This window comes from Aulonocara sp. 'chitande type north' Nkhata Bay, linkage group LG4, assembly GCF_057382095.1.
Source record: "Aulonocara sp. 'chitande type north' Nkhata Bay isolate Kocher_YH1m ecotype deep benthic linkage group LG4, A_spYH_male_GT1.1, whole genome shotgun sequence".
NCBI classification, from domain to species: domain Eukaryota; kingdom Metazoa; phylum Chordata; class Actinopteri; order Cichliformes; family Cichlidae; genus Aulonocara; species Aulonocara sp. 'chitande type north' Nkhata Bay.
The window spans coordinates 18,632,755-18,652,010 of record NC_141347.1 but is presented as its reverse complement, the minus strand read 5'-3'; the positions used below and the strand labels follow the sequence as shown (position 1 = coordinate 18,652,010).

At 40.6% G+C, this 19,256-nt stretch overlaps 1 protein-coding gene and 1 long non-coding RNA gene across 5 annotated transcripts; one reads left to right on the top strand and one right to left on the bottom strand.

Annotated features, from left to right (window-relative positions):
• The first annotated feature begins 598 nt into the window (after positions 1-598).
• On the top strand, positions 599-17,063 carry slc6a16a (solute carrier family 6 member 16a). 4 transcript variants are annotated; one of them, XM_086288886.1, is made up of 12 exons: positions 599-821; positions 6,994-7,215; positions 7,956-8,113; positions 8,750-8,876; positions 8,949-9,124; positions 12,042-12,152; positions 12,328-12,569; positions 12,722-12,902; positions 13,776-13,977; positions 14,162-14,321; positions 14,417-14,579; positions 15,708-17,063. In XM_086288886.1, the coding sequence occupies exons 2-12, from the start codon at positions 7,032-7,034 to the stop codon at positions 16,056-16,058; spliced, it is 2,055 nt and encodes a 684-aa protein (XP_086145012.1). In that variant the 5' UTR covers positions 599-821; positions 6,994-7,031; the 3' UTR covers positions 16,059-17,063. The 4 variants fall into 4 exon arrangements, with proteins under 4 accessions (XP_086145012.1, XP_086145009.1, XP_086145011.1 ...); XM_086288883.1 differs by having other exon boundaries at positions 6,990-7,215; XM_086288885.1 differs by lacking the exon at positions 599-821 and adding an exon at positions 5,257-6,394 and having other exon boundaries at positions 6,990-7,215.
• On the bottom strand, positions 7,663-19,253 carry LOC147332363 (uncharacterized). The gene is made up of 4 exons (XR_015128806.1): positions 19,172-19,253; positions 15,790-16,001; positions 14,475-14,563; positions 7,663-9,952 (listed from the first exon to the last, which is right to left on the bottom strand). It is a non-coding gene; the product is annotated as an uncharacterized LOC147332363 (long non-coding RNA).
• Positions 19,254-19,256: the final 3 nt, after the last annotated feature.

Below are 19,256 nucleotides of genomic sequence, written 5' to 3'. Positions count from 1 at the left end.
CTTTGTGGACACAGACAGGTTTTTATTTTAATCCTAATCCATGTCATATATATTTAATATCAGTACCCATTTTTATGCAAAGAGCCCACAATTTTGTTTATTTGTAGTGACAATCTAATTGTTTTTCAAGTAGCACTGTTGAAGCATGTTAATATTTCTCAGAAAACCTATACCCCCGCTGGTTTTTTAAACTACAAATGCTAATGACTTCACGCAAAACAGCTTCGTTACAAAACCCCGTGTATTGCAGTTTAGTATCTGAGTTATTCCCAATGCACACTGACTATGAGCCACTTGTTGATTTCTGTGCATTTCTGTGCGTAAAGTAAGGCACAGACGGCGCACTCTTCTGCGCTCTCTGGCTGAGCTTTAATTAATCTACTAATGACTTTTATTTCTGCGCATGACTGCAGCCTATAATTAAGTCAAGTGTGAGAGTTCAGTGTGCTCACTGTCAAGCCGTGCAGGTTCCACACAGTAATCCAGCAGCAGTGTGTATTCTTGTGTTGTCAAGCCCCGCTTCCCATTTTGGGGAAGGGCAGCTCAGCCCCTTCGGTCTTCCCATTGGCTCAGCTCCTCTCCTTCGTTTCTTCTTGACTTGTTGACCACGGTTTGTTCCAGCTCTCGTAAACGTGTCCGCAAGTTGTCAAACCTGGTCAAGGCTTTTGTCCCCGTATAAATTTTATCTGCTACCCCGATTGTTATCAGAAACAACGAAAAGGAAACTATTTTAAAAGAAGCCCTGTGGGAAGACGAGCAGAGAAACTAACACCAGGACTGCTGGAAACTCTACTCCTCAGTGGGACCGTGCTGTCAGCATGGTATGTCCACAGCACATCGTTATTCGACTGTTATTCTTTAATAGTGTGGCTTTGTGAGCTCTAATCTCAGTCATACTTTTTTTTCCAGCGAAAAAACGGGTCTTGTTATTACTATTGTTTGCACTGCATACTGCTGGCTGGTTCCTTTGTCAGTTATGTAATGAGTCATATGTGCGTTAGGGCTGTATGCTACCTCACTATGATTAAGCCCCCCTATACATTCTTACACAAGAATGCACTCATTGTTTATATGTTGAGCAGCACCTACACAACCAAACTTAAACCCAGTGACATACAGTATGGTTTGCTGCATATAGCAAGCTGCAGCCAAATATACAGTCATTAACTTTTTTTAAAGTCTCTCTTTATCTTCTTTTTGTTTTGTTTTGGGGGTTGTGTCTGTTTTAGTCCCTTAAACTTTGAGCACAGATGATAAAATCTGCCACAGCTCTTAAACCTTTATCTGATCTGTGGATGCAAACGCCCTCCGAGATGAAAGGCTGCTCTCTAGCATCCTAATCACCAGTTTCATCAGTTTTTAAACTGGACATTTACAATGGAGCCACGAGCATCTATAGCTCTATGTTACTCAAACTGAATTATAAATAGCAATGAACAACCCTTTATGTGATAAGCTGTATGGTAAAGCCAGCTGCATTCAGGGAAAATTGTCATGCTCATATTACAGTTTTGGTTATAGCAACATGTAAGATAAGATAAGATAAGATAAGATAAGATAAGATAAGACTTTATTGATCCCACAACGGGGAAATTTTTGCATCACCTCAGCTCAGGTACAGATATCAGAAGGAAATACAAAAATACAAATAAGTACAATCAATGAAAAAAGATAATATACAATGGTAGCATACACAGTATGTGATTATGGATATGGTTGGAAATATGGAAGACATAAACTATATAGCTTGATATAGCTATTGTACCACTACTATTCCTATTTATAGACATGTACACATACACATGTATACACTAAATATACATATTTATACATATACATACATATATACCTGCAAATGTCCATACACATGGAAGGTCCATTATGCATGAAGTGGTGACCGTGGATATTCACAGTGTCCAGTGACTTATGACATTGTGATTGAGGAGTTATAGAGTCTAACTGCTGTTGGGATGAATGATCTGCGAAAGCGCTCCTTCCTGCAGCGAGGGTGTTTCAGTCTCTGACTAAAGGAGCTGCTCAGCCCACTCACATCAGAATCAGAATCAGAATCAGAATCAGAATGGGTTTATTGCCAGATGTTGAGGTTTACAACATTAGGAAATTGCTGCGGTGCTTCAGTGCAGACAATAAGAATTAAAGTGCTATGTAGAAAGAAAGATATGTGCATGAGATATACATGAGATATATACATGAGAATAAGAATTATGAGTGCTACGTAGAAAGATATATACATGAGTGCAGGTGGTGATCAGTGCCAAACATATATACATGAGAATAAGAATTATGAGTGCTACGTAGAAAGATATATACATGAGTGCAGGTGGTGATCAGTGCCAGACATGAAATGATGCAGTGACACAGCGTAGGGTCATGTGTTAGTGGCGGGGACAGTCATGTGGTTATTGTTCATGTGTCCAACAGCAGAGGGGAAGAAACTGTTCTTGTGGCGAGAGGTTCTGGTGCGAATGGACCGGAGCCTCCTGCCTGAGGGGAGCAGGTCAAACAGACTGTGTCCAGGGTGAGAAGGGTCAGCTGAGATCCGGGCTGCACGCCCCAGTGTCCTGGAGGTGTACAGGTCCTGCAGAGATGGGAGTCTGCAGCCAATCACCTTCTCAGCAGAGCGCACAACACGCTGCAGTCTCTGTTTGTCCCTGATAGTGGCTCCAGCGTACCACACGGTGATGGAGGAGGTGAGGATGGACTCGATGATTGCAGTGTAGAATTGCATCATCGTCCGTGTTGGCAGGTTGAATTTCTTCAGCTGCCTCAGGAAGTACATCCTCTGCTGGGCTTTCTTGATGACGGAGGTGATGGTGGGCTCCCACTTCAGGTCCTGGGTGATGGTGGTACCCAGGAAGCGGAATGAGTCCACAGAGGTGATGGGGGTGTCAGTCAGGATGATGGGGGGGAGTGGGGCTGTGTGCTTCCTGAAGTCCACAATAATCTCCACTGTCTTCTGGGCATTCAGCACCAGGTTGTTGTGGCTGCACCAAGACACCAGACGTTCAACCTCCCTCCTGTAGGCAGACTCATCCCCGTCAGAGATGAGCCCAATGACGGTGGTGTCATCTGCAAACTTGATTAGCTTGACAGACTGGTGGGTGGAGGTGCAGCAGTTGGTGTACAGGGAGAAGAGCAGAGGAGAAAGAACACAGCCCTGAGGGGAGCCGGTGCTGATGGTCCGGGAGTCCGAGACATTCTTTCCCAGCCTCACGTGCTGCTTCCTGTCCGTCAGGAAGTCAGTGATCCACCGGCAGATGGGATCAGGCACATTCATCTGGGAAAGCTTGCCTCGGAGATGGTCTGGAAGGATGGTGTTGAAGGCAGAGCTGAAGTCCACAAACAGGATCCTGGCGTAGGTTCCTGGGGAGTCCAGATGCTGCAGGATGAAGTGTAGGGCCATGTTGATGGCGTCGTCTACAGACCTGTTGGCTCTATATGCAAACTGCAGGGGGTCCAGGAGGGGGGCCGTGAGGGTCTTGAGATGGGAGAGAACTAGGCGCTCAAATGACTTCATGACCACAGATGTCAGAGCCACGGGTCTGTAGTCATTTAGTCCAGTGATCCTAGGTTTCTTGGGGACAGGGATTATGGTAGAGGACTTGAAGCAGGCAGGCACATGACATGCCTGCAGTGAGGAGTTGAAGATGCCAGAAAACACTGGGGCCAGCTCGTTTGCACAGTGTCTGAGGGTGGCAGGAGACACACCGTCTGGGCCGGGAGCTTTCCGAGCATTCAGACTCCTAAACTGCTTCCTCACATCTGCTTCATGAATATGAAGAGTTGTGGTCGGAGGAGGTGGTGTGAAATCCTCTTTTGTGTGGGGTGAGGGGGCGGGTGTTGCAGGTGAACAGTTTGAAGGTGGTGATGGCTCTATGGAGGGGGGAGAGGTGGGGGAATGAGTGTCCAAAGTGCCTCTATTGTTGGGGTCGTTGGAGGTGTGAAGGCTGCCTGATGGCTCGTCAAAACGGCAGTAGAAGTCGTTGAGGGTGTTGGCTAAGAGCAAGTCATCAGTGGAGTGGGGGGTTTTAGGCTTGTAGTTTGTGATATTCCTAAAACCTTTCCACACAGAGGCCGAGTCATTCTCTGAGATCTGCTCATGCAGTGGGTGATGTGGGTTGTTCATGATGGATGTCAGCTTTACTAACATCCTCCTCTCGCCAACCACCTCCACAGACTCCAGGGGACATCCCAGCACGGAGCTAGACCTCCGCACCAGTTTGTCAATCCTGCTCCTGTCCCTGTCCCTGCATCCACTCCCCCGGCAGATGCTACCACAGTGTCATAGAATGTCCTTAACAGAGTCCTGCAGACTCCGAAGGACCTCAGTCTCCTCAGCAGGTGGCGTCAACTCTGGCCCTTCTTATACAGGATGTCTGTATTTGTAGTCCAGTCCAGTTTATTGTTGAGGTGAACACCCAGGTACTTATAAGAGTCCACTATCTCAATGTCTTTCCCTTGGATGTTCACCGGTGTTGTAGGGGGTGACTTCCTGCTGAAATCTATGATCATCTCCTTTGTCTTGCCGGCGTTGATTTGGAGTACGTTGGTCTCACATGTGGCTGTCATGATCGAGCTTCTTCACTGAGTAATTCTACACCTTAGGGACGGCTGAACCACTGCTGCATGATTTTATCCAGAGTAGAAACATAGAAGAGTGGTTCCTTGTTTCCCAAACAGTTCCTGGGACAGATGCTCACTGACCAGGAGACACAAATTTACAACCAGTGCACGTGTGCTTGTGTGTGTGCTGGTGTGTGCTTGTGTGTGTGCTGGTGTGTGCTTGTGTGTGTGTGTGTGTGTGTGTGTGTGTGTGTGTGTGTGTGTGTGTGTGTGTGTGTGTTGGGGTTTGTTGGTGAAAGGAGGACAATTAGGGTTAACCAAGTATAGCAAAAAGGAAAGGGGGGAGAAACCCAGTAGTTATTTTGAGAGACACTGCATTATGTATTTTAAAGTGGGAAAATGTGTTCAAAATTAGAAACATATCAGCCAGAAGTGGAAATAACCATTGAATACAAATACAAAACCCTCTCATTTGTCAAATGTGTATATATTGATAATCTTTTTCAGTAAATGAAAAAACCTAATACAGACTTGTTATGTTCTTGTGGTTTCATAATAGCAAAGACAGTGAAACACTGAAGAGTTGAACAGTATCAACTTGTACTTGCAGGCTCATGCCAATGACTTGTTTTGATGTTAGAGAGATGTAGTAATGTGTAAAAGTCTTGAGCCAACCTCATTTCTTTGTTTCACTAGTAGAAAGTATTTGCAGTGATTTATTGAAACATGTAAACATACATGGAAGTACAGTTTATAAGGCAAAAACAGAGTTTGTACAATTCTAATGAGCTTAACAGTCAATGACCATCTTTATTCATCAACGCAGTCTGAGTTCTCATATTTTACCTTATCTGTAATTTCTTTAAGTAGTCTTCAGGAATATTTCTCCACTCTTCTTGAAGGACATTCAAAGCTCCTCTTTGGAAGCCGGCTACCTTTTGTTCTGCTCTCAGACAAGATGATCCTATGCTACTTCAAAAATGTTAAGGTCACCTTTTAATAATCAAGTAAATCATAACAGTATATTCCATGTACTGCTAAATTTTCCAAGGAGTTGACCAATCAAATAATCTACTAGTCACTTCAGCTCTATAGAAAAGTGTGTTTGCTCTAAGGTAAGTGATCAAATGAACTCACAGGAGTGTGTGAAGCAGACTTTTTCATAGTTTATAGCTCAAACACATGGATCCTTGAAGCTTAATCAAGCTGTTGACTTTTTAATTATTTGTTCAGCATACCCTGATAGCCCTAACCCTAACTTTTTTCCTATATTATTACCAACTGTACCCACTTTGTGGTTTACCCATGCACCTCAGCACCACCCACAGTATGAACCAATGCAAGCCTAACACCTCCCAGCGGATTTCTCCCTCCCACTCCCAACCACACATCACTGTATGGCTTCTGTCCGCCCCACTTTCCCCTCCTTTCTATTTGTGCATGCATATATTTGTCACAGTCTCACACTCTATGCATGTGGGCATGGATATTTCTGAAATCACCTGCCCTATCCGGCCGTGTGTTTTGAACAGCCATGAACTCTTTCTGGGTCTTGTAATTTTCCATTCTAACCAGCTGATACCAGGAGAGGTCATGTTCTGAAGCCAGCTTGGCTTGTGTTAAGCCATTTTGGATCCGTCACTTTCATCTGAGCTGACATTTAGTGTTCAGTGTGGAGGTGATTCAGCTGAATGCTTTTTTTCCCCCTGAAATGCACACCATGACCCTGGTGTTTACATTAAATGAAAGAGAATTGAGGTGATGCAACAAAGTTTTTTATCTGGATAATTTCATAATAAGAAAGAGCACAGTAAGTAACACACATCCATTATTTATGCATTCTATATGCATTTAAACCTGCCATTATGTCAGTCTTGCTAATGAATTGCTAATACCTGGGTGTACTGATGAAGCATTTTGAAAGGTCAGTCACAGTTGGCCTTCACCTCAGTGCTAAATATGCCAGTTGAATGACTTTAACGTAAAAGAGCATCAGTAGGAAATTCAGTGTCTGCATTAGCATTTCTTTATACATCTGACGTAGTGATGGGAGAATGACGAGTTAGAGTAAAGATAATGCCTTAATGTTGGATTACGTAATGCATTGTCTCACTGCTGTGTTTTCACACTGATAAGGAGTAGTGATATAACCTTTGACAACATGACAACATAACAACATAACAGCAAGTGCTTTTCCTCTTTGTTGTCCCTGATAAATTTGTGATAAAGGTTCTTCCATCATAATTTAATTCTTTCCTTACATAATTTTGTGCACAGAGTAGTCTGTTGCCACACATATTTGCTCAGCATAACTACAATGACTTTGTGCAGACTTACACGTCAGGATGAAGCTTCAACTGATAATCGGTTTAGTTCATCATATTACTTCTTCTCTTTATAACAAGACAGAAAAGCCTCCGCTGGACGGCAGCGAGGGCAGAACCTGGATGGAAGAAGGCCGGTCCCAAACTCAGCTCACAGCTGTGGATGGTCCCGATGAAGCTGCGACAGACGACGGAGACCGTCCAGCATGGGATTCTAAGATTCAGTATGTGCTAGCCCAGGTGGGCTTCAGTGTGGGCTTAGGGAATGTGTGGAGATTTCCATACCTCTGCCATCAAAATGGAGGTGGTGAGTGTTAAGACAAGATTAACTTACAGGTTTAAGTTATTAACTTAGTAGCTGTTTTGGTGCCAAAGCAATGCAACATGGAGAACACAAAATTGATCCAAAAACCTCTCATGTTCAGCTGTTTTTTGTAAAAAGATAACAATGTTAGCCTTTTCTGCAGCTATGGGGCATATATGGTATCACTCTTGGCTGGAAGCAGTGCTTAAACAATGGAAAAAACACAAACTTTGTCCAAAAACCTCTCATGTTTAACTGTTTTCCACTTTTTCTTTGGTCATTTTAGCCTTTTTGGCCAGGGTGAAGGGAGTATCTGCCATCAAACAAGAAGACAGCCGCATGTAGCTATGATGGTGTTTGCTAGTTCACCTTACATGCATTAATGTAATAACGTGGGTAGCCTGCTCAACTGACTTTTCTTTCTAGAGAAGAGTAGAACTCTAAACCATATTTTATTTCTAGCTTTACAACACATGCATGCAGCATGTTTGGTTAGAACATGAGACTCCAAGCATCTTTTAGAGAGGTTGCTGACATATAAATTTGCTTATTTTTTCCAGCTTCAATGGCAAATTATGAGTTTGTGTTTAAAAAAAAAGCCAAAAACTGTTGTTTTTTTTAATGTGCTTAGTTAGACTGTGTTTGCCTGTAACATGTGCAAATGCAAAGTTTTTTTTCCCTCTGGAACTACAGGTGACTTTGGGTTTGCCTTTAAAATATATCTCCTCCTTTGTTCCTTCCAGGCGCCTTCATGCTGCTGTATGTTTTTCTTTTGGTGGTTGTGGGAGTTCCACTGTTTTTTATGGAGCTGGCTGCTGGTCAAAGCATTCGACAGGGCAGCATTGGTGTATGGAAGCACATCTCTCCAAAGCTGGGAGGGATCGGCTACTCCAGCTGCATGGTGAGCATTTTCTTTTTTTTTCTGTCTGAGACCTTTTTCTGTTTACGTTCATGTACCTGTGTGTTCTGATAAGGCTGCTGTTGTTTGACAGCTGACTTGCTTTTTCCAAGTCTGGGTTTCAAAAGTAGCACCGGGGTCAGTATTTTTAATCTCTTCACCTTCACTTATCTGGCCCCAATCCTGCATCACGTGTCACCGCCTTTATCACCTTTCTGTAAACACCTTAGCCAAGCTGCATGTGTGTGTATATACTCACGCACACCCATGCTGTAACATGAGAAAGGTAGTGTGCTGTGCGTCTGTGCTGGCAGTTGATTGCGTAACAAGTTGGGGAAAACACAGAGTACCCAAGAACGTTTTTGTCCGCACACACAACAGAAATCTACGACTAGATAGCCTGTGGTTTTTATAAAGCGTGTTTATTTTTCTTTAAATAGACCTAACCTCTGTTTGTCATTGTTAAGGTCAATGTCGAACCTTATGGCTACATTCCCTGGGTTAGCCTTTACTTGTAGGCTACAAGTATAAAAGAAATCACAGCATTACACTGAAGCTGCAAACAATTTGCAGCATATTTTAATAATATGATTAATAATACTGATTATTTATTGATATAAATGCTTTCTTCTTCCCCAGGTCTGTTTTTATGTGGCTTTGTACTATAACGTTATCATTGCATGGAGCCTGTTCTACATGGGTAACTCCTTTCAGTATCCTCTGCCATGGGAGAAGTGTCCAACGAATGTAACCTCCAATGACACAGGTAATCACATGACCGAGTGAAATGAAGTGATGTCTGATGAAGCCTACAGTGTTTTCTTTTCTCAATCAACAGTGAAAGAATGCGCAGGCAGCTCCCCAACGTCGTATTTCTGGTTTCGGAAAGCTCTCAACATCACAAATTCCATTGAAGAATCTGGAGAGTTTAACCCCATCATGACAGGCTGTTTATTGGCTGCTTGGGCAATTGTTGCCTTGGCAATGATAAAGGGCATCAAGTCTTCTGCAAAGGTACATGAACACCAGTCCCACCGTTAGCACACAAATATAAAGTGTTTGTGTTAATGTTAGTGTTATCTCTCAGTTAAACATAAGCTGCAGCTCGCTCCTTTTCTGCCTCAGGTTGGAGATCCGTAGCGTTACAGAAAACAAACACTGAAATATACACTACAATGGGAAAGTACAAGAGAAAAAAAGAGACCTCTACTCATGCTGGGCTCCTGTGGGAGGACAGCATGAGAACAGGAAATAAAAAAACTCCTCTGCACAAAAAAGCACATAAATGTCCACAGCACAACATTATGGAACACGTGACAAGCCACAGGGTCGGGTGGGGGGTGAGGAGTAATCCGAAGCAAACACAGCAGCCATCCTGCCCAGCGCTACCATTCCAGCGCGGGCTCAGACACGCCATGTTCCCACTTACATTAGTATTTTTCCATATATTCACTGTGCTTACTTGACAGCTTGTCTTAAATGTATTCGATGGAAATTAGTAACTGCATTTTCAATTATTCTAAACTTTTTGTGTATCTGACAGTACTATAATCTTCTACAGTGATTATAACATTTTAGTACACATTAACACTAAGAAACAGACACGCAAAATCAATGGCTGGGAAAAAGCTGCTGATGTTAGCTAGCCATCTTAAACATGGACACCTGCACTGACAACGCATCTTCCAAAATGGGCAGAAATATTTTTAGTGGGACCTTCTCACAGTGGCTCAGCAGGATGGAGCAGGATGTCTACAAATCGAAATGTTGGTAGCTCTTCCAGGCTTCATGTCAAGGTAATCTTGGCAGGATTATGAACCCAGAGTTGCTCCTGATGTATCTCTGTGAATGTTAGAAAAAGTGTTAAAGCAAAGGTAAAAGCATTGTGTGAATGAGAGTTGCAGTAGGAGGTGCTTTGTGTGATCAACTTGGGTAGAATGGCTAAGATGACAACCACAGTTTTACATTTGGCTGTATAACCTTGAGCCAAATGTTGCACTTACCCAGTAAATATGTTGACATTTGATAACTGTTGGCTGACAGCCTTTTCTCAATGTCTAGTTATGGTGGAAAATCCTATGGGCTCAAAATGTGGTCATAAATATTTTGTACTTGTAAATCAGTTTTGTACTTGTAAATCAGGATTTGTATGTGTAAAAAAGATTTGTGTGTGCGTAAAAAAGATTTGTGTGTGCGTAAAAAAGATTTGTGTGTGGACTTAGCCAAAAAAAACCCTGCAAGTTACAAGTACGAATTTTGACCCTATTTTCTTCCTTTCATCTGATTGGTCAATGTCATGTCAATCACAAATGTAACAATCCAATCAGAGAACAGATGGGTTTGGCTGTCGGAGGGGTGCTTTTTTTGAACTGCAGGCCTTTGAAGGGAATAAATGCCCTTTTACATGCCAACCCAGCGTTTTCCTTCATCACCACGAAGGAAAACAGTCTGTGGTCGTCCGAGTTTGGTGATTTTTGTGTCACAGGACTACGTGTTTAATACAGGGACTTCCACAGCCTTTTCAACAGCGCTGCGGACCGCAGGGGGGGCAGTGTTTTGGAAATGACAGTCTTCATTACAAAGCTTTCTTCATTATGAATTAGCATACATGTTTTTATTGAACATTTGAAGAACTAGCAAAAAAACCCAGAAACTCTTGTAGAGGACATAAAGTCAGAGATAAAAACGACAAGGAGCAGGTGCATCTAGTACAGGTAGAGCTGCTGCAAAAACCCACAGAGCCCAGCAGCCAGCACAACAAATTCTGGATCCTTTGCTTTTAGTTAGCAGTTAGCATTAGCAGCACATCCTGCATCCGATGTGAAAGGACTTTTATGCTGCGCACTGTGACTCACAGCAATGGTCCGGGTCAGCCCTGACATTGTGTTAAATTAATCCTAAAGTAATAATGATATTTCTAACCACTGACATACCACAACTTTATCCTTTCAACAGCAGCTGAAAGTAAGGGGACCTAACTGCTATCAGATATTTATATAGAGATTACCCTTCAAGGACCTGCAGTTCAAAAAAGTTCCCCTCCGACAGCCAAACCCATCTGTTTTCTGATTGGATTGTTTAATTTGTGATTGACATGACATTGACCAATCAGCTTAAAGGAAGAAAAATAGGGTCAAAATTCGTACTTGTAACTTGCAGGGTTTTTTTGGCAAAGTCCACACACAAATCTTTTTTACGCACGCACAATTTATTTATTTATTTTTACACATACAAATCTTTTTCACGCACGCACAATTTTTTATTTTTTTTTTTGCACATGCAAATCTTTTTTACGCACACACAACTTTTTTTTACACATACAAATCTTTTTTACAAGTACAAAACTGATTTACAAGTACAAAATATTTATGACCACATTTTGAGCCCATACAAATCACTCCAAAATGAAAGTTGAACCTGCATTGTGGACGTTTACCACAATGATGATTCAAGTTACCATGGTCTTTGTTCATAGGAAGGTACAAACCACATACATGCCGTGTGATTGTTGGGGTTATTTTTATTATTGTCATGTCCGTGCCTTGCAAAAAAAAAAAAAAACAACACCTTGAAGCGACTGTTACTGTGAATAAATAAAAAGACAATTTTTTGCAATACTCTAATCTGTGTTTTTCACCTTGTAAGAGAGGCTGATGCAATATTTACATGAAAACACCATAAACATTCTAACATTTACGGTTCAGTTTTTTTGGTGCTGTACCATGACCACCGTGTTTGCTGGGTATGCACTCAAATTACTAAGTTTAAAAATAAAAGTATGCAATTTGAGGAACCTGAGGGTTGGTGCTTGGCAGGTAAACTGGTAAACTTTAATTTTTAATAGTGAAGTGAGATTGAGAAAAGCAAATGATCATATTTTACAAAATGCTGCACTGTTGAAATCATTATCCATTTCTTTTTCCAATCTTAGGTGATGTACTTTTCCTCCATTTTTCCCTATGTGGTGCTTTTTATTTTCCTGATCAGAGGATTACTGTTGGACGGTGCCTTGGAAGGAATCACCTACATGTTTTATCCTAAGGTAAGCAATATTCTCTCTCTTCCTTTTTCTTGACATCTTTTCTTTATTTTCATTTAACTAACAAAAGACAAACACCTCAGTGATTACAAAAAAAAAAAAAAAACATAATAAAACATTTTAAGCTTTGACGAAAGAATGTAAACCTAAAGATGCTTTTATTTTGTCATATTTGCAGCTGGAGATCTGGGGTAACGTGCAGGTGTGGCGACAGGCTGCTACACAAGTGTTTTTCGCCCTGGGCCTGGGCTATGGTTCTGTTATCGCGTACTCCTCCTACAATCCAGTCCACAACAACTGCCACAGGGATGCTCTGATGGTCTCCTGCATCAACTTCATGACATCCGTGCTGGCCTCTCTAGTGGTTTTCATCGTGCTCGGTTTCCGTGCCAAGAACATTGCACTACGTTGTGTGGCTGAGTACGTATGTCTGTGCATGATTGAAATGGTAATTCAAATCCAACTAGCGAGCACTTTTAGATTGGCAAACTGCCGTAACAATCTTAAGGTGGACTGCTTGTTTGATTGGTTATCTTAGATTTAATTATTATTTTTGTGTTTAACCTTTTCAGAAATCTCAGTGTACTAAACTTATTGGCGTCCAGTGGATCTAACCAGCATTGGTGGCCATGGTTCAACATGACAGATGTAAGCACTGTGACTTTAGCTGAATACAGAGAGTGGTACCATCTCTACAGCTCCATGGTGGGTCCTAAAATCACTGACTGCAGTCTGGAGCAGGAGATGAATAAGGTAATCTTGAGATATTAATAACAACAGCTTTGCTTCACAACATGATTAAAAACAAGCGACTTGAGGCACAAAGTTTAAAACGTCAACATGTCAAAGGTAAAAAAAAAACAACAACAAAAAAACAGTAGTGTTTTTGCAGTAGTTTAAGGGATCTAAGAAACTGGAACAAGTGGCGTGTAAACGGTAACAAGATGGGAATACACATCTATAAGCATGCGTGAAAATTAGGACAACAGCTGAGATTTCTTATGTATATATGGTCTGTATTATAATACATTATAGGAAGAGGTATGTCCAATAATAAAGAGCAGTCACTGGTATTAAACTGAGTTTCTAATGTGCTGCTTCACTCATCCAGGATTACAAAGTGTTTTAAAGACAACTTTGCATAAATGAAAGAACTGCAGGTGTCCTACGAGGCACAAGATGCTGGATCGGTTACAAAAATCAAAGTTGAACATTTCAGTAACAATTATAGCGCCGAGCGCCGATGTTCCCAGGACCTACGAAGAATCTAGGAGGTGCTATAAAATATCAAGCAGGCAAGACAATGAAAATGTATTGGAAATTGTATCTTGCTGGTTTTCTAGGAAAAATGAAAGCAAGCTGTGATACTAAAGAAGGAGATACTAAAGAAACAGGACAAGATGTACAAAGAGTCATGTTATCTCACGGTGTTTGTTTTATTTAAAAAGAAAAGACCTATTCTCTGTGTTAAAGAGCATGTTATGCAAAAGGTGCACAGGTAATTTACTGGTATAGATTAGCTCTGGAAACAGCATCACAGTTAACACACATTTGTTGTCTGTTAGACTGAGTGGATCTGCTTTTCCCCACGTATTTCCACTATCTTACTATCTTGTGTGCGTTCAGGGTGTCGAAGGGACAGGCCTGGCATTCATAGCATTCACTGAGGTGATGGCCTTCTTCCCAGCCAGTCCCTTCTGGTCCGCCCTGTTTTTCCTCATGCTGCTCAACCTGGGCCTCAGCACCATGTTTGGAACAATGCAGGGAATCCTCACACCTCTCATGGACAATTTCAGCCTCTTGGGGCATCACCGAACCCTACTCACGGGTACTGAACATCAGTTGACATGTGTTCAAACTCTGCTGCTGTATTTTATTGTTATTTTTTTCTTAAATAAAACTACATAAAAACCAAAAAAGTGCAAGATTCTCGTACTGCAGTGGTGTACTATGGGAGATAAATGTAGTCTTGTTGTCTTTGAAGTGGTCTTTAAATGTTTTCTGTCTTTTAGTGTCCAGCTGTGCTTTGGGGTTCATTATTGGATTACTGTTCACTCAGCGCTCTGGCAACTATTTTGTGACCATGTTTGATGACTACTCTGCAACCCTGCCTTTGGTCATTGTGGTCATTTTTGAAACCATTAGTGTGGCGTGGGTTTATGGAACAGATCGGTAAGCAACGTTATCTCTGACTTTCACAGGTTTTTTTGTCTTTATATGTTTGTTTGAAAAGATGCATTTTAAGAAAAGCATTTTGATTATTGCAGCTTTCTGGATGATATTGAAATAATGCTCAAATGGCGCCCTCCGGTGGTGTACAAGTACCTTTGGAAATATGTGTGTTTGCTGGCGATGGTCAGTCTTCTGGCAGCCAGTTTGCTCTGCATGGTCTTCAAAGGGCCCACGTACACCGCCTGGAATCAAAGCACGGTGAGATGTTCGACTTCAACTTTTCATCAAATCACATGATTTTAAACTTCAAATAGCCAGTTACCATTTTAAAATATCAGGTGGTGTTTGCATAGCTCTTTTCTACTATGAGCACTCACTGTGATTTTTAACACAAGCCTTATTCACCCAAACACTCACACTCTTTCTGATGAATACATCAGGAGAAAGTCAGAATTCATTGTATTTGTCCTGAAGACTGGACAATCTGGGATCAAACATCCCACTCCACTTCAGTAGACAACCTCCTGACCCACAGTACACACTATATGCATGTGTGTAACACATATATGCATGCTGGAAGATGTTGTGGTTTTAGCACAGTGTCCAAAACAGTGGAAAAGAAACTTTTTTTGTATCAACTCTGATGATCTCACAGACCTTCAGTGCAACCACCATCTCAATGTTCTGGATTCTCATTTCCTTTATTGTGATGCTCAACAAATGGAAAGTGCTTAATTTATACTGATATTAGGAGATTCACTTGGTCAGACAATAACATTGACCTTAGGAATCCTGAACTAGAGTGTTTATATTTATTCTACATATGGCATTTTTGTGCAGTTTATTCAGGTTACGCAGGGAAGAACAAATACGCTGATGATGTGGACGTCTGAAAAACTCATCTGACATTATAGCGTTAAACCTCATCATCACCTGTCCCTCTGCATCATATTGACTCCCTGTATGTTTAGGATTGTTGTCCTGCTGACTGGTGACATATTTTCCAGTGAGCGTTCATTCTGAAGCTTGTAACAAAATCATCAGTAAACGAGAGCGTGTGGTTTCATTGGCACAGCTGTGCAGTGGTTATACTCACACCAAGATGCGATCCAAATACTTATGTCTGGATTCATCTGCTGTGACATAGCACAACAATATCTCTGTATTTATTCTTCATAAGAATAGTGAAGTTAGCCATTTTTTGTAGCGTCAACCTGCTTATCTGTTAACTGCACTTTTATGCTTTTGGTAACGAGTTGCTTAACCATCTCTTATCTTTTTAATTTTATAGCTCCTTTTAATCCCACAAGTAAACATTTATCTAACAGCCAAAGGTAATTCTGCCGGTGTTTGTCACTCTTAAGCTCTGTGTCTCTGCCTCTTCAGGCTTCTGAGATGACTCTTGAGTACCCTGGCTGGGCCCTGGCTATGATCATCATGCTTATAGTGTTTGCCAGCTTGCCTGTACCTGTCAGCTACATCTATTCCTTAGTGAAGAACCGCTGGGTCCGTAGCACTCCCTCCCAGGTTGAAGTCGGCCAGGAAATGCGTCGCGAGTTGTACACCAAGTGCAGCTCTACCGAGCAGCCAGATTCCCATTTCCAACCTGTCCACTTCAGGGAAGACGAGGTTCATCCCAGGCCTGCCTTCCTGTCGGTGGGCAACGAACATTACCGGCTCCTTTCCCAGGAGGAGGACGAGGAGGAGGAGGAGGAGGAACAAGACACGGGGGTGTGAGCATGGTGGTCAGAAGGAAGTTGTTTGAGAAAGGACAAAATTCAAATAGAAAGAAAAGTACAAAGACAAAAAACTAAAGCAAGCAGAGCCATGAACAGCGTTATCCTTGGATTTTATGTCTTTATATTCAGTAAACCTTTGAGAAGTTGTTTTAACTATGTATTTATATTGTATCATCCTCCTAGTGCCTCCCTATACTTGTTTTCTGAACCAGCTTTGCTGTTCAGAAGATAGAAACAGTTGTACATAAACAATAAAACAAACAGTTGTGTTTTTGAAAGGATTTAAAGTAGGAAACGTATGCAACATGCTGGTGACAGTCACTACTTTCATGTCTGGTGAATGCAGCAGCTCATAAAAATGCTTATGGGATCTTTTTTTAGCTGAAGGACTAATATGTATTTGCATGAAAACATTCTGCCTTTACAAATGCAAATCACTACCATATTTTCTGGGACTGTCACGTTATTAAAACTTATTGGAAGGGAATACATGCAGCAACACAAGAGACATTTGGAAGATATTTACCTTTGGAAAGTAAAACTCAATTTTTTGGACTTATGGCAGAAGGATGGACAAAGAACGATAAATACTTGTTTAATATTTTACTGGCAGCAGGCAAAAAAGCCATCACAAAAAAAATGGCTTTCTTCAGAGAGCCCAACTATGAACATGTGGATGAACATCACAATGGACATTTACAGAATGGAGAAAATGACAGCAGATGTGAACTACAAGAGGGACCTGTTTGTATCACGATGGAAGAAATGGATGAACTACATTAAAAAACGCAGGCCAGTTTTTGCTTTAGATTTTGACTTTGTTAACTACTAGAAGACTAGAGGAAATATTAGTTACATTAATGGAAACAAAAACACACTCCCTACATTTATTTATTTATTTTTCTTTCCTTTTTCTTTTTCCTTATGTATTTTTTATTTATTTATTGTTTCCTGTTTTGCTTCTATTTCTTTTCTGTTTTTTCTTCTTTCATTCTTATTGTATGGATATTTTAGTTGTTTAAATATAGAAAGAAAAAAAAAAAATATATATATATATATATATATATATATATATATATATATATATATATATACACTGACAAATTGCTGAAGTTGATGGTATTGTATAGTGATTCCAAAATGTCAATTTAAAAAAAAAAAAAGAAAAAAAAGAAAAAAAAAGGAAACGTACAACCTTCACTGCAAACTAGCTTTATCAATGAAAGGTTTCATTCTGAGACAGCTTTCTGCCTTGAACTGAAAACTATAAAAACTTTTGTTTTAGTTATCTGTGTTCCAAACTGGAAATTAAAACTAGTTGTGAAAAAAAAATGTTTTAGTCAGCGAAAAATAAAAACTTCAGATAATAAAGAAAAAAAAAATTCAAAAGATTTTGTGAACTTTTTTTTTTAATCCTATCTCCCACCCCTCACCCACAACCGGTCATGGCAGATGGCTGGATGTGGGTGTTTGTATCTCCTGAATGACATAGTTGGTGTATGCTCATGTGTATGTGTTTTTATGTGTCTGTATGTCTAAGTGTGCTAGTCAGTGAGTCAGTTTGTGCGTCCATAAGTTATTAAAGAAGAATGTGCTGGCTGCAATGAAGAGAAGCGAGCTTATCGCCATTCTATAGCTTACCCTGTGCACTGCAAAATTTTGTGCTACTGAACAGACCAGATCAGCAGCTCAGAATTTTAGTGGTCCATGTACATGTTTTTTGGCCTGCAAAAACAAAGCTTTTATTTTCATATTTGTAAATATTTATAGAATATCATGAATAGAAATATTGTATATATTTCACTTTAAATCTGTCAAAATAATGCCAACGTTCTCTTTTCTTCACATTGGAATCTGTTGATCAGGTGGTTTGATGAAGGACTCCCACCAGCTTTTTCCCAATTAAAGGTTTTACTGGTGATCACAGTAACGGGTGGTGCTGTTTTGAAGGCTAGGAAAACATTTTCCTTCACTCCACCTGAGCTCACCGTCTGGTTAACAGCTCAGTCTCTTTGCTGTGTTTGTAGACCCTGGCTCAACATTAAACTATGAGATCATCATAGTGTAAAAAAAAAAAAAAAAAAAAGCATTCTGCCTTGAGTAACTGTGTGTGTGTGTGTGTGTGTGTTTGAATATTTCTGTAATGATTTAGGCTGGTTTTGAAATGTGACAGGGTTTTTTTTTTTTTACTTTTTTTTGGTTTTGGTTATTTTTGTATTTCTATCATTTTACCTCATAAGAGCACAGCAATGTTTTTACGTGTTCACAAAAAATGTGCAGTGTAGCAGTATTTTTACTGTATTTTAATAAACCTCTAGGTGGCAGCAGCCTGATTCTCTGCTCTATTATGATCCACAAACATTCATTTGTTTTTTGGTCAAGAAAATAATACCTAAACATGGGTGGGTTGTAAATGGACTGGTTCTTATATAGCACTTTTTTACTCTGAGTAATCAAAGCACTTTACACAACTTGCCTCATTCATACAAGCACTTTTGTTTAGGTTTTTAATAGGGCCAATACACAAATATTTTGCACGCCTTCTTAGTAACATTTTTTTGCCCTTTAACCTTGAAATGTTAAATATTATATTAAAATTTACAAATCTATCTATACTTCATATATGAACATACATGCAACACAAAAGCACTTAATTGTGGATCGATCAGTGTTATAAACTGACTTCATGGTGAACACAACAATATCCCGAGCATAAAGATAAATTAAAAACAGAGAAAGATTAGAAGACGTATTTCATATGTTAACATGCTAGGTGGCATTTCTCCTGGACATGGATTCAGCCTTGTCTTAATCAAGGGGTCTTGAGCTTGAGGCTCCATCTTCACTGTCTCCCTGTGGTGGTGACAAACACCCCAGATGAACATGAATTCAGATTTTCATAGATTTTGGGACAAGGAACTTAATCCACGTGTGAGAAACCTGCTGAAAGAGTACTACAATATCAGCCCTGCTACTTTTTTTTACACCACACGCACAAAACAGAGAAGACATCATATTCCACCATCTTATTTATTCGTGTTTTCCTGCACTATCGCTAAGGGCAACAGTGAGTATATCTCCTGTTTGGAATAAGCATAAACGAAATCTTACCCAACTCGAGAGTCCATATCGACCAGAGGCTTTCGATCCCTTTACAAGGAAGCCCGGAGCCTGAAAGGCCTACACCTGTCGGAGC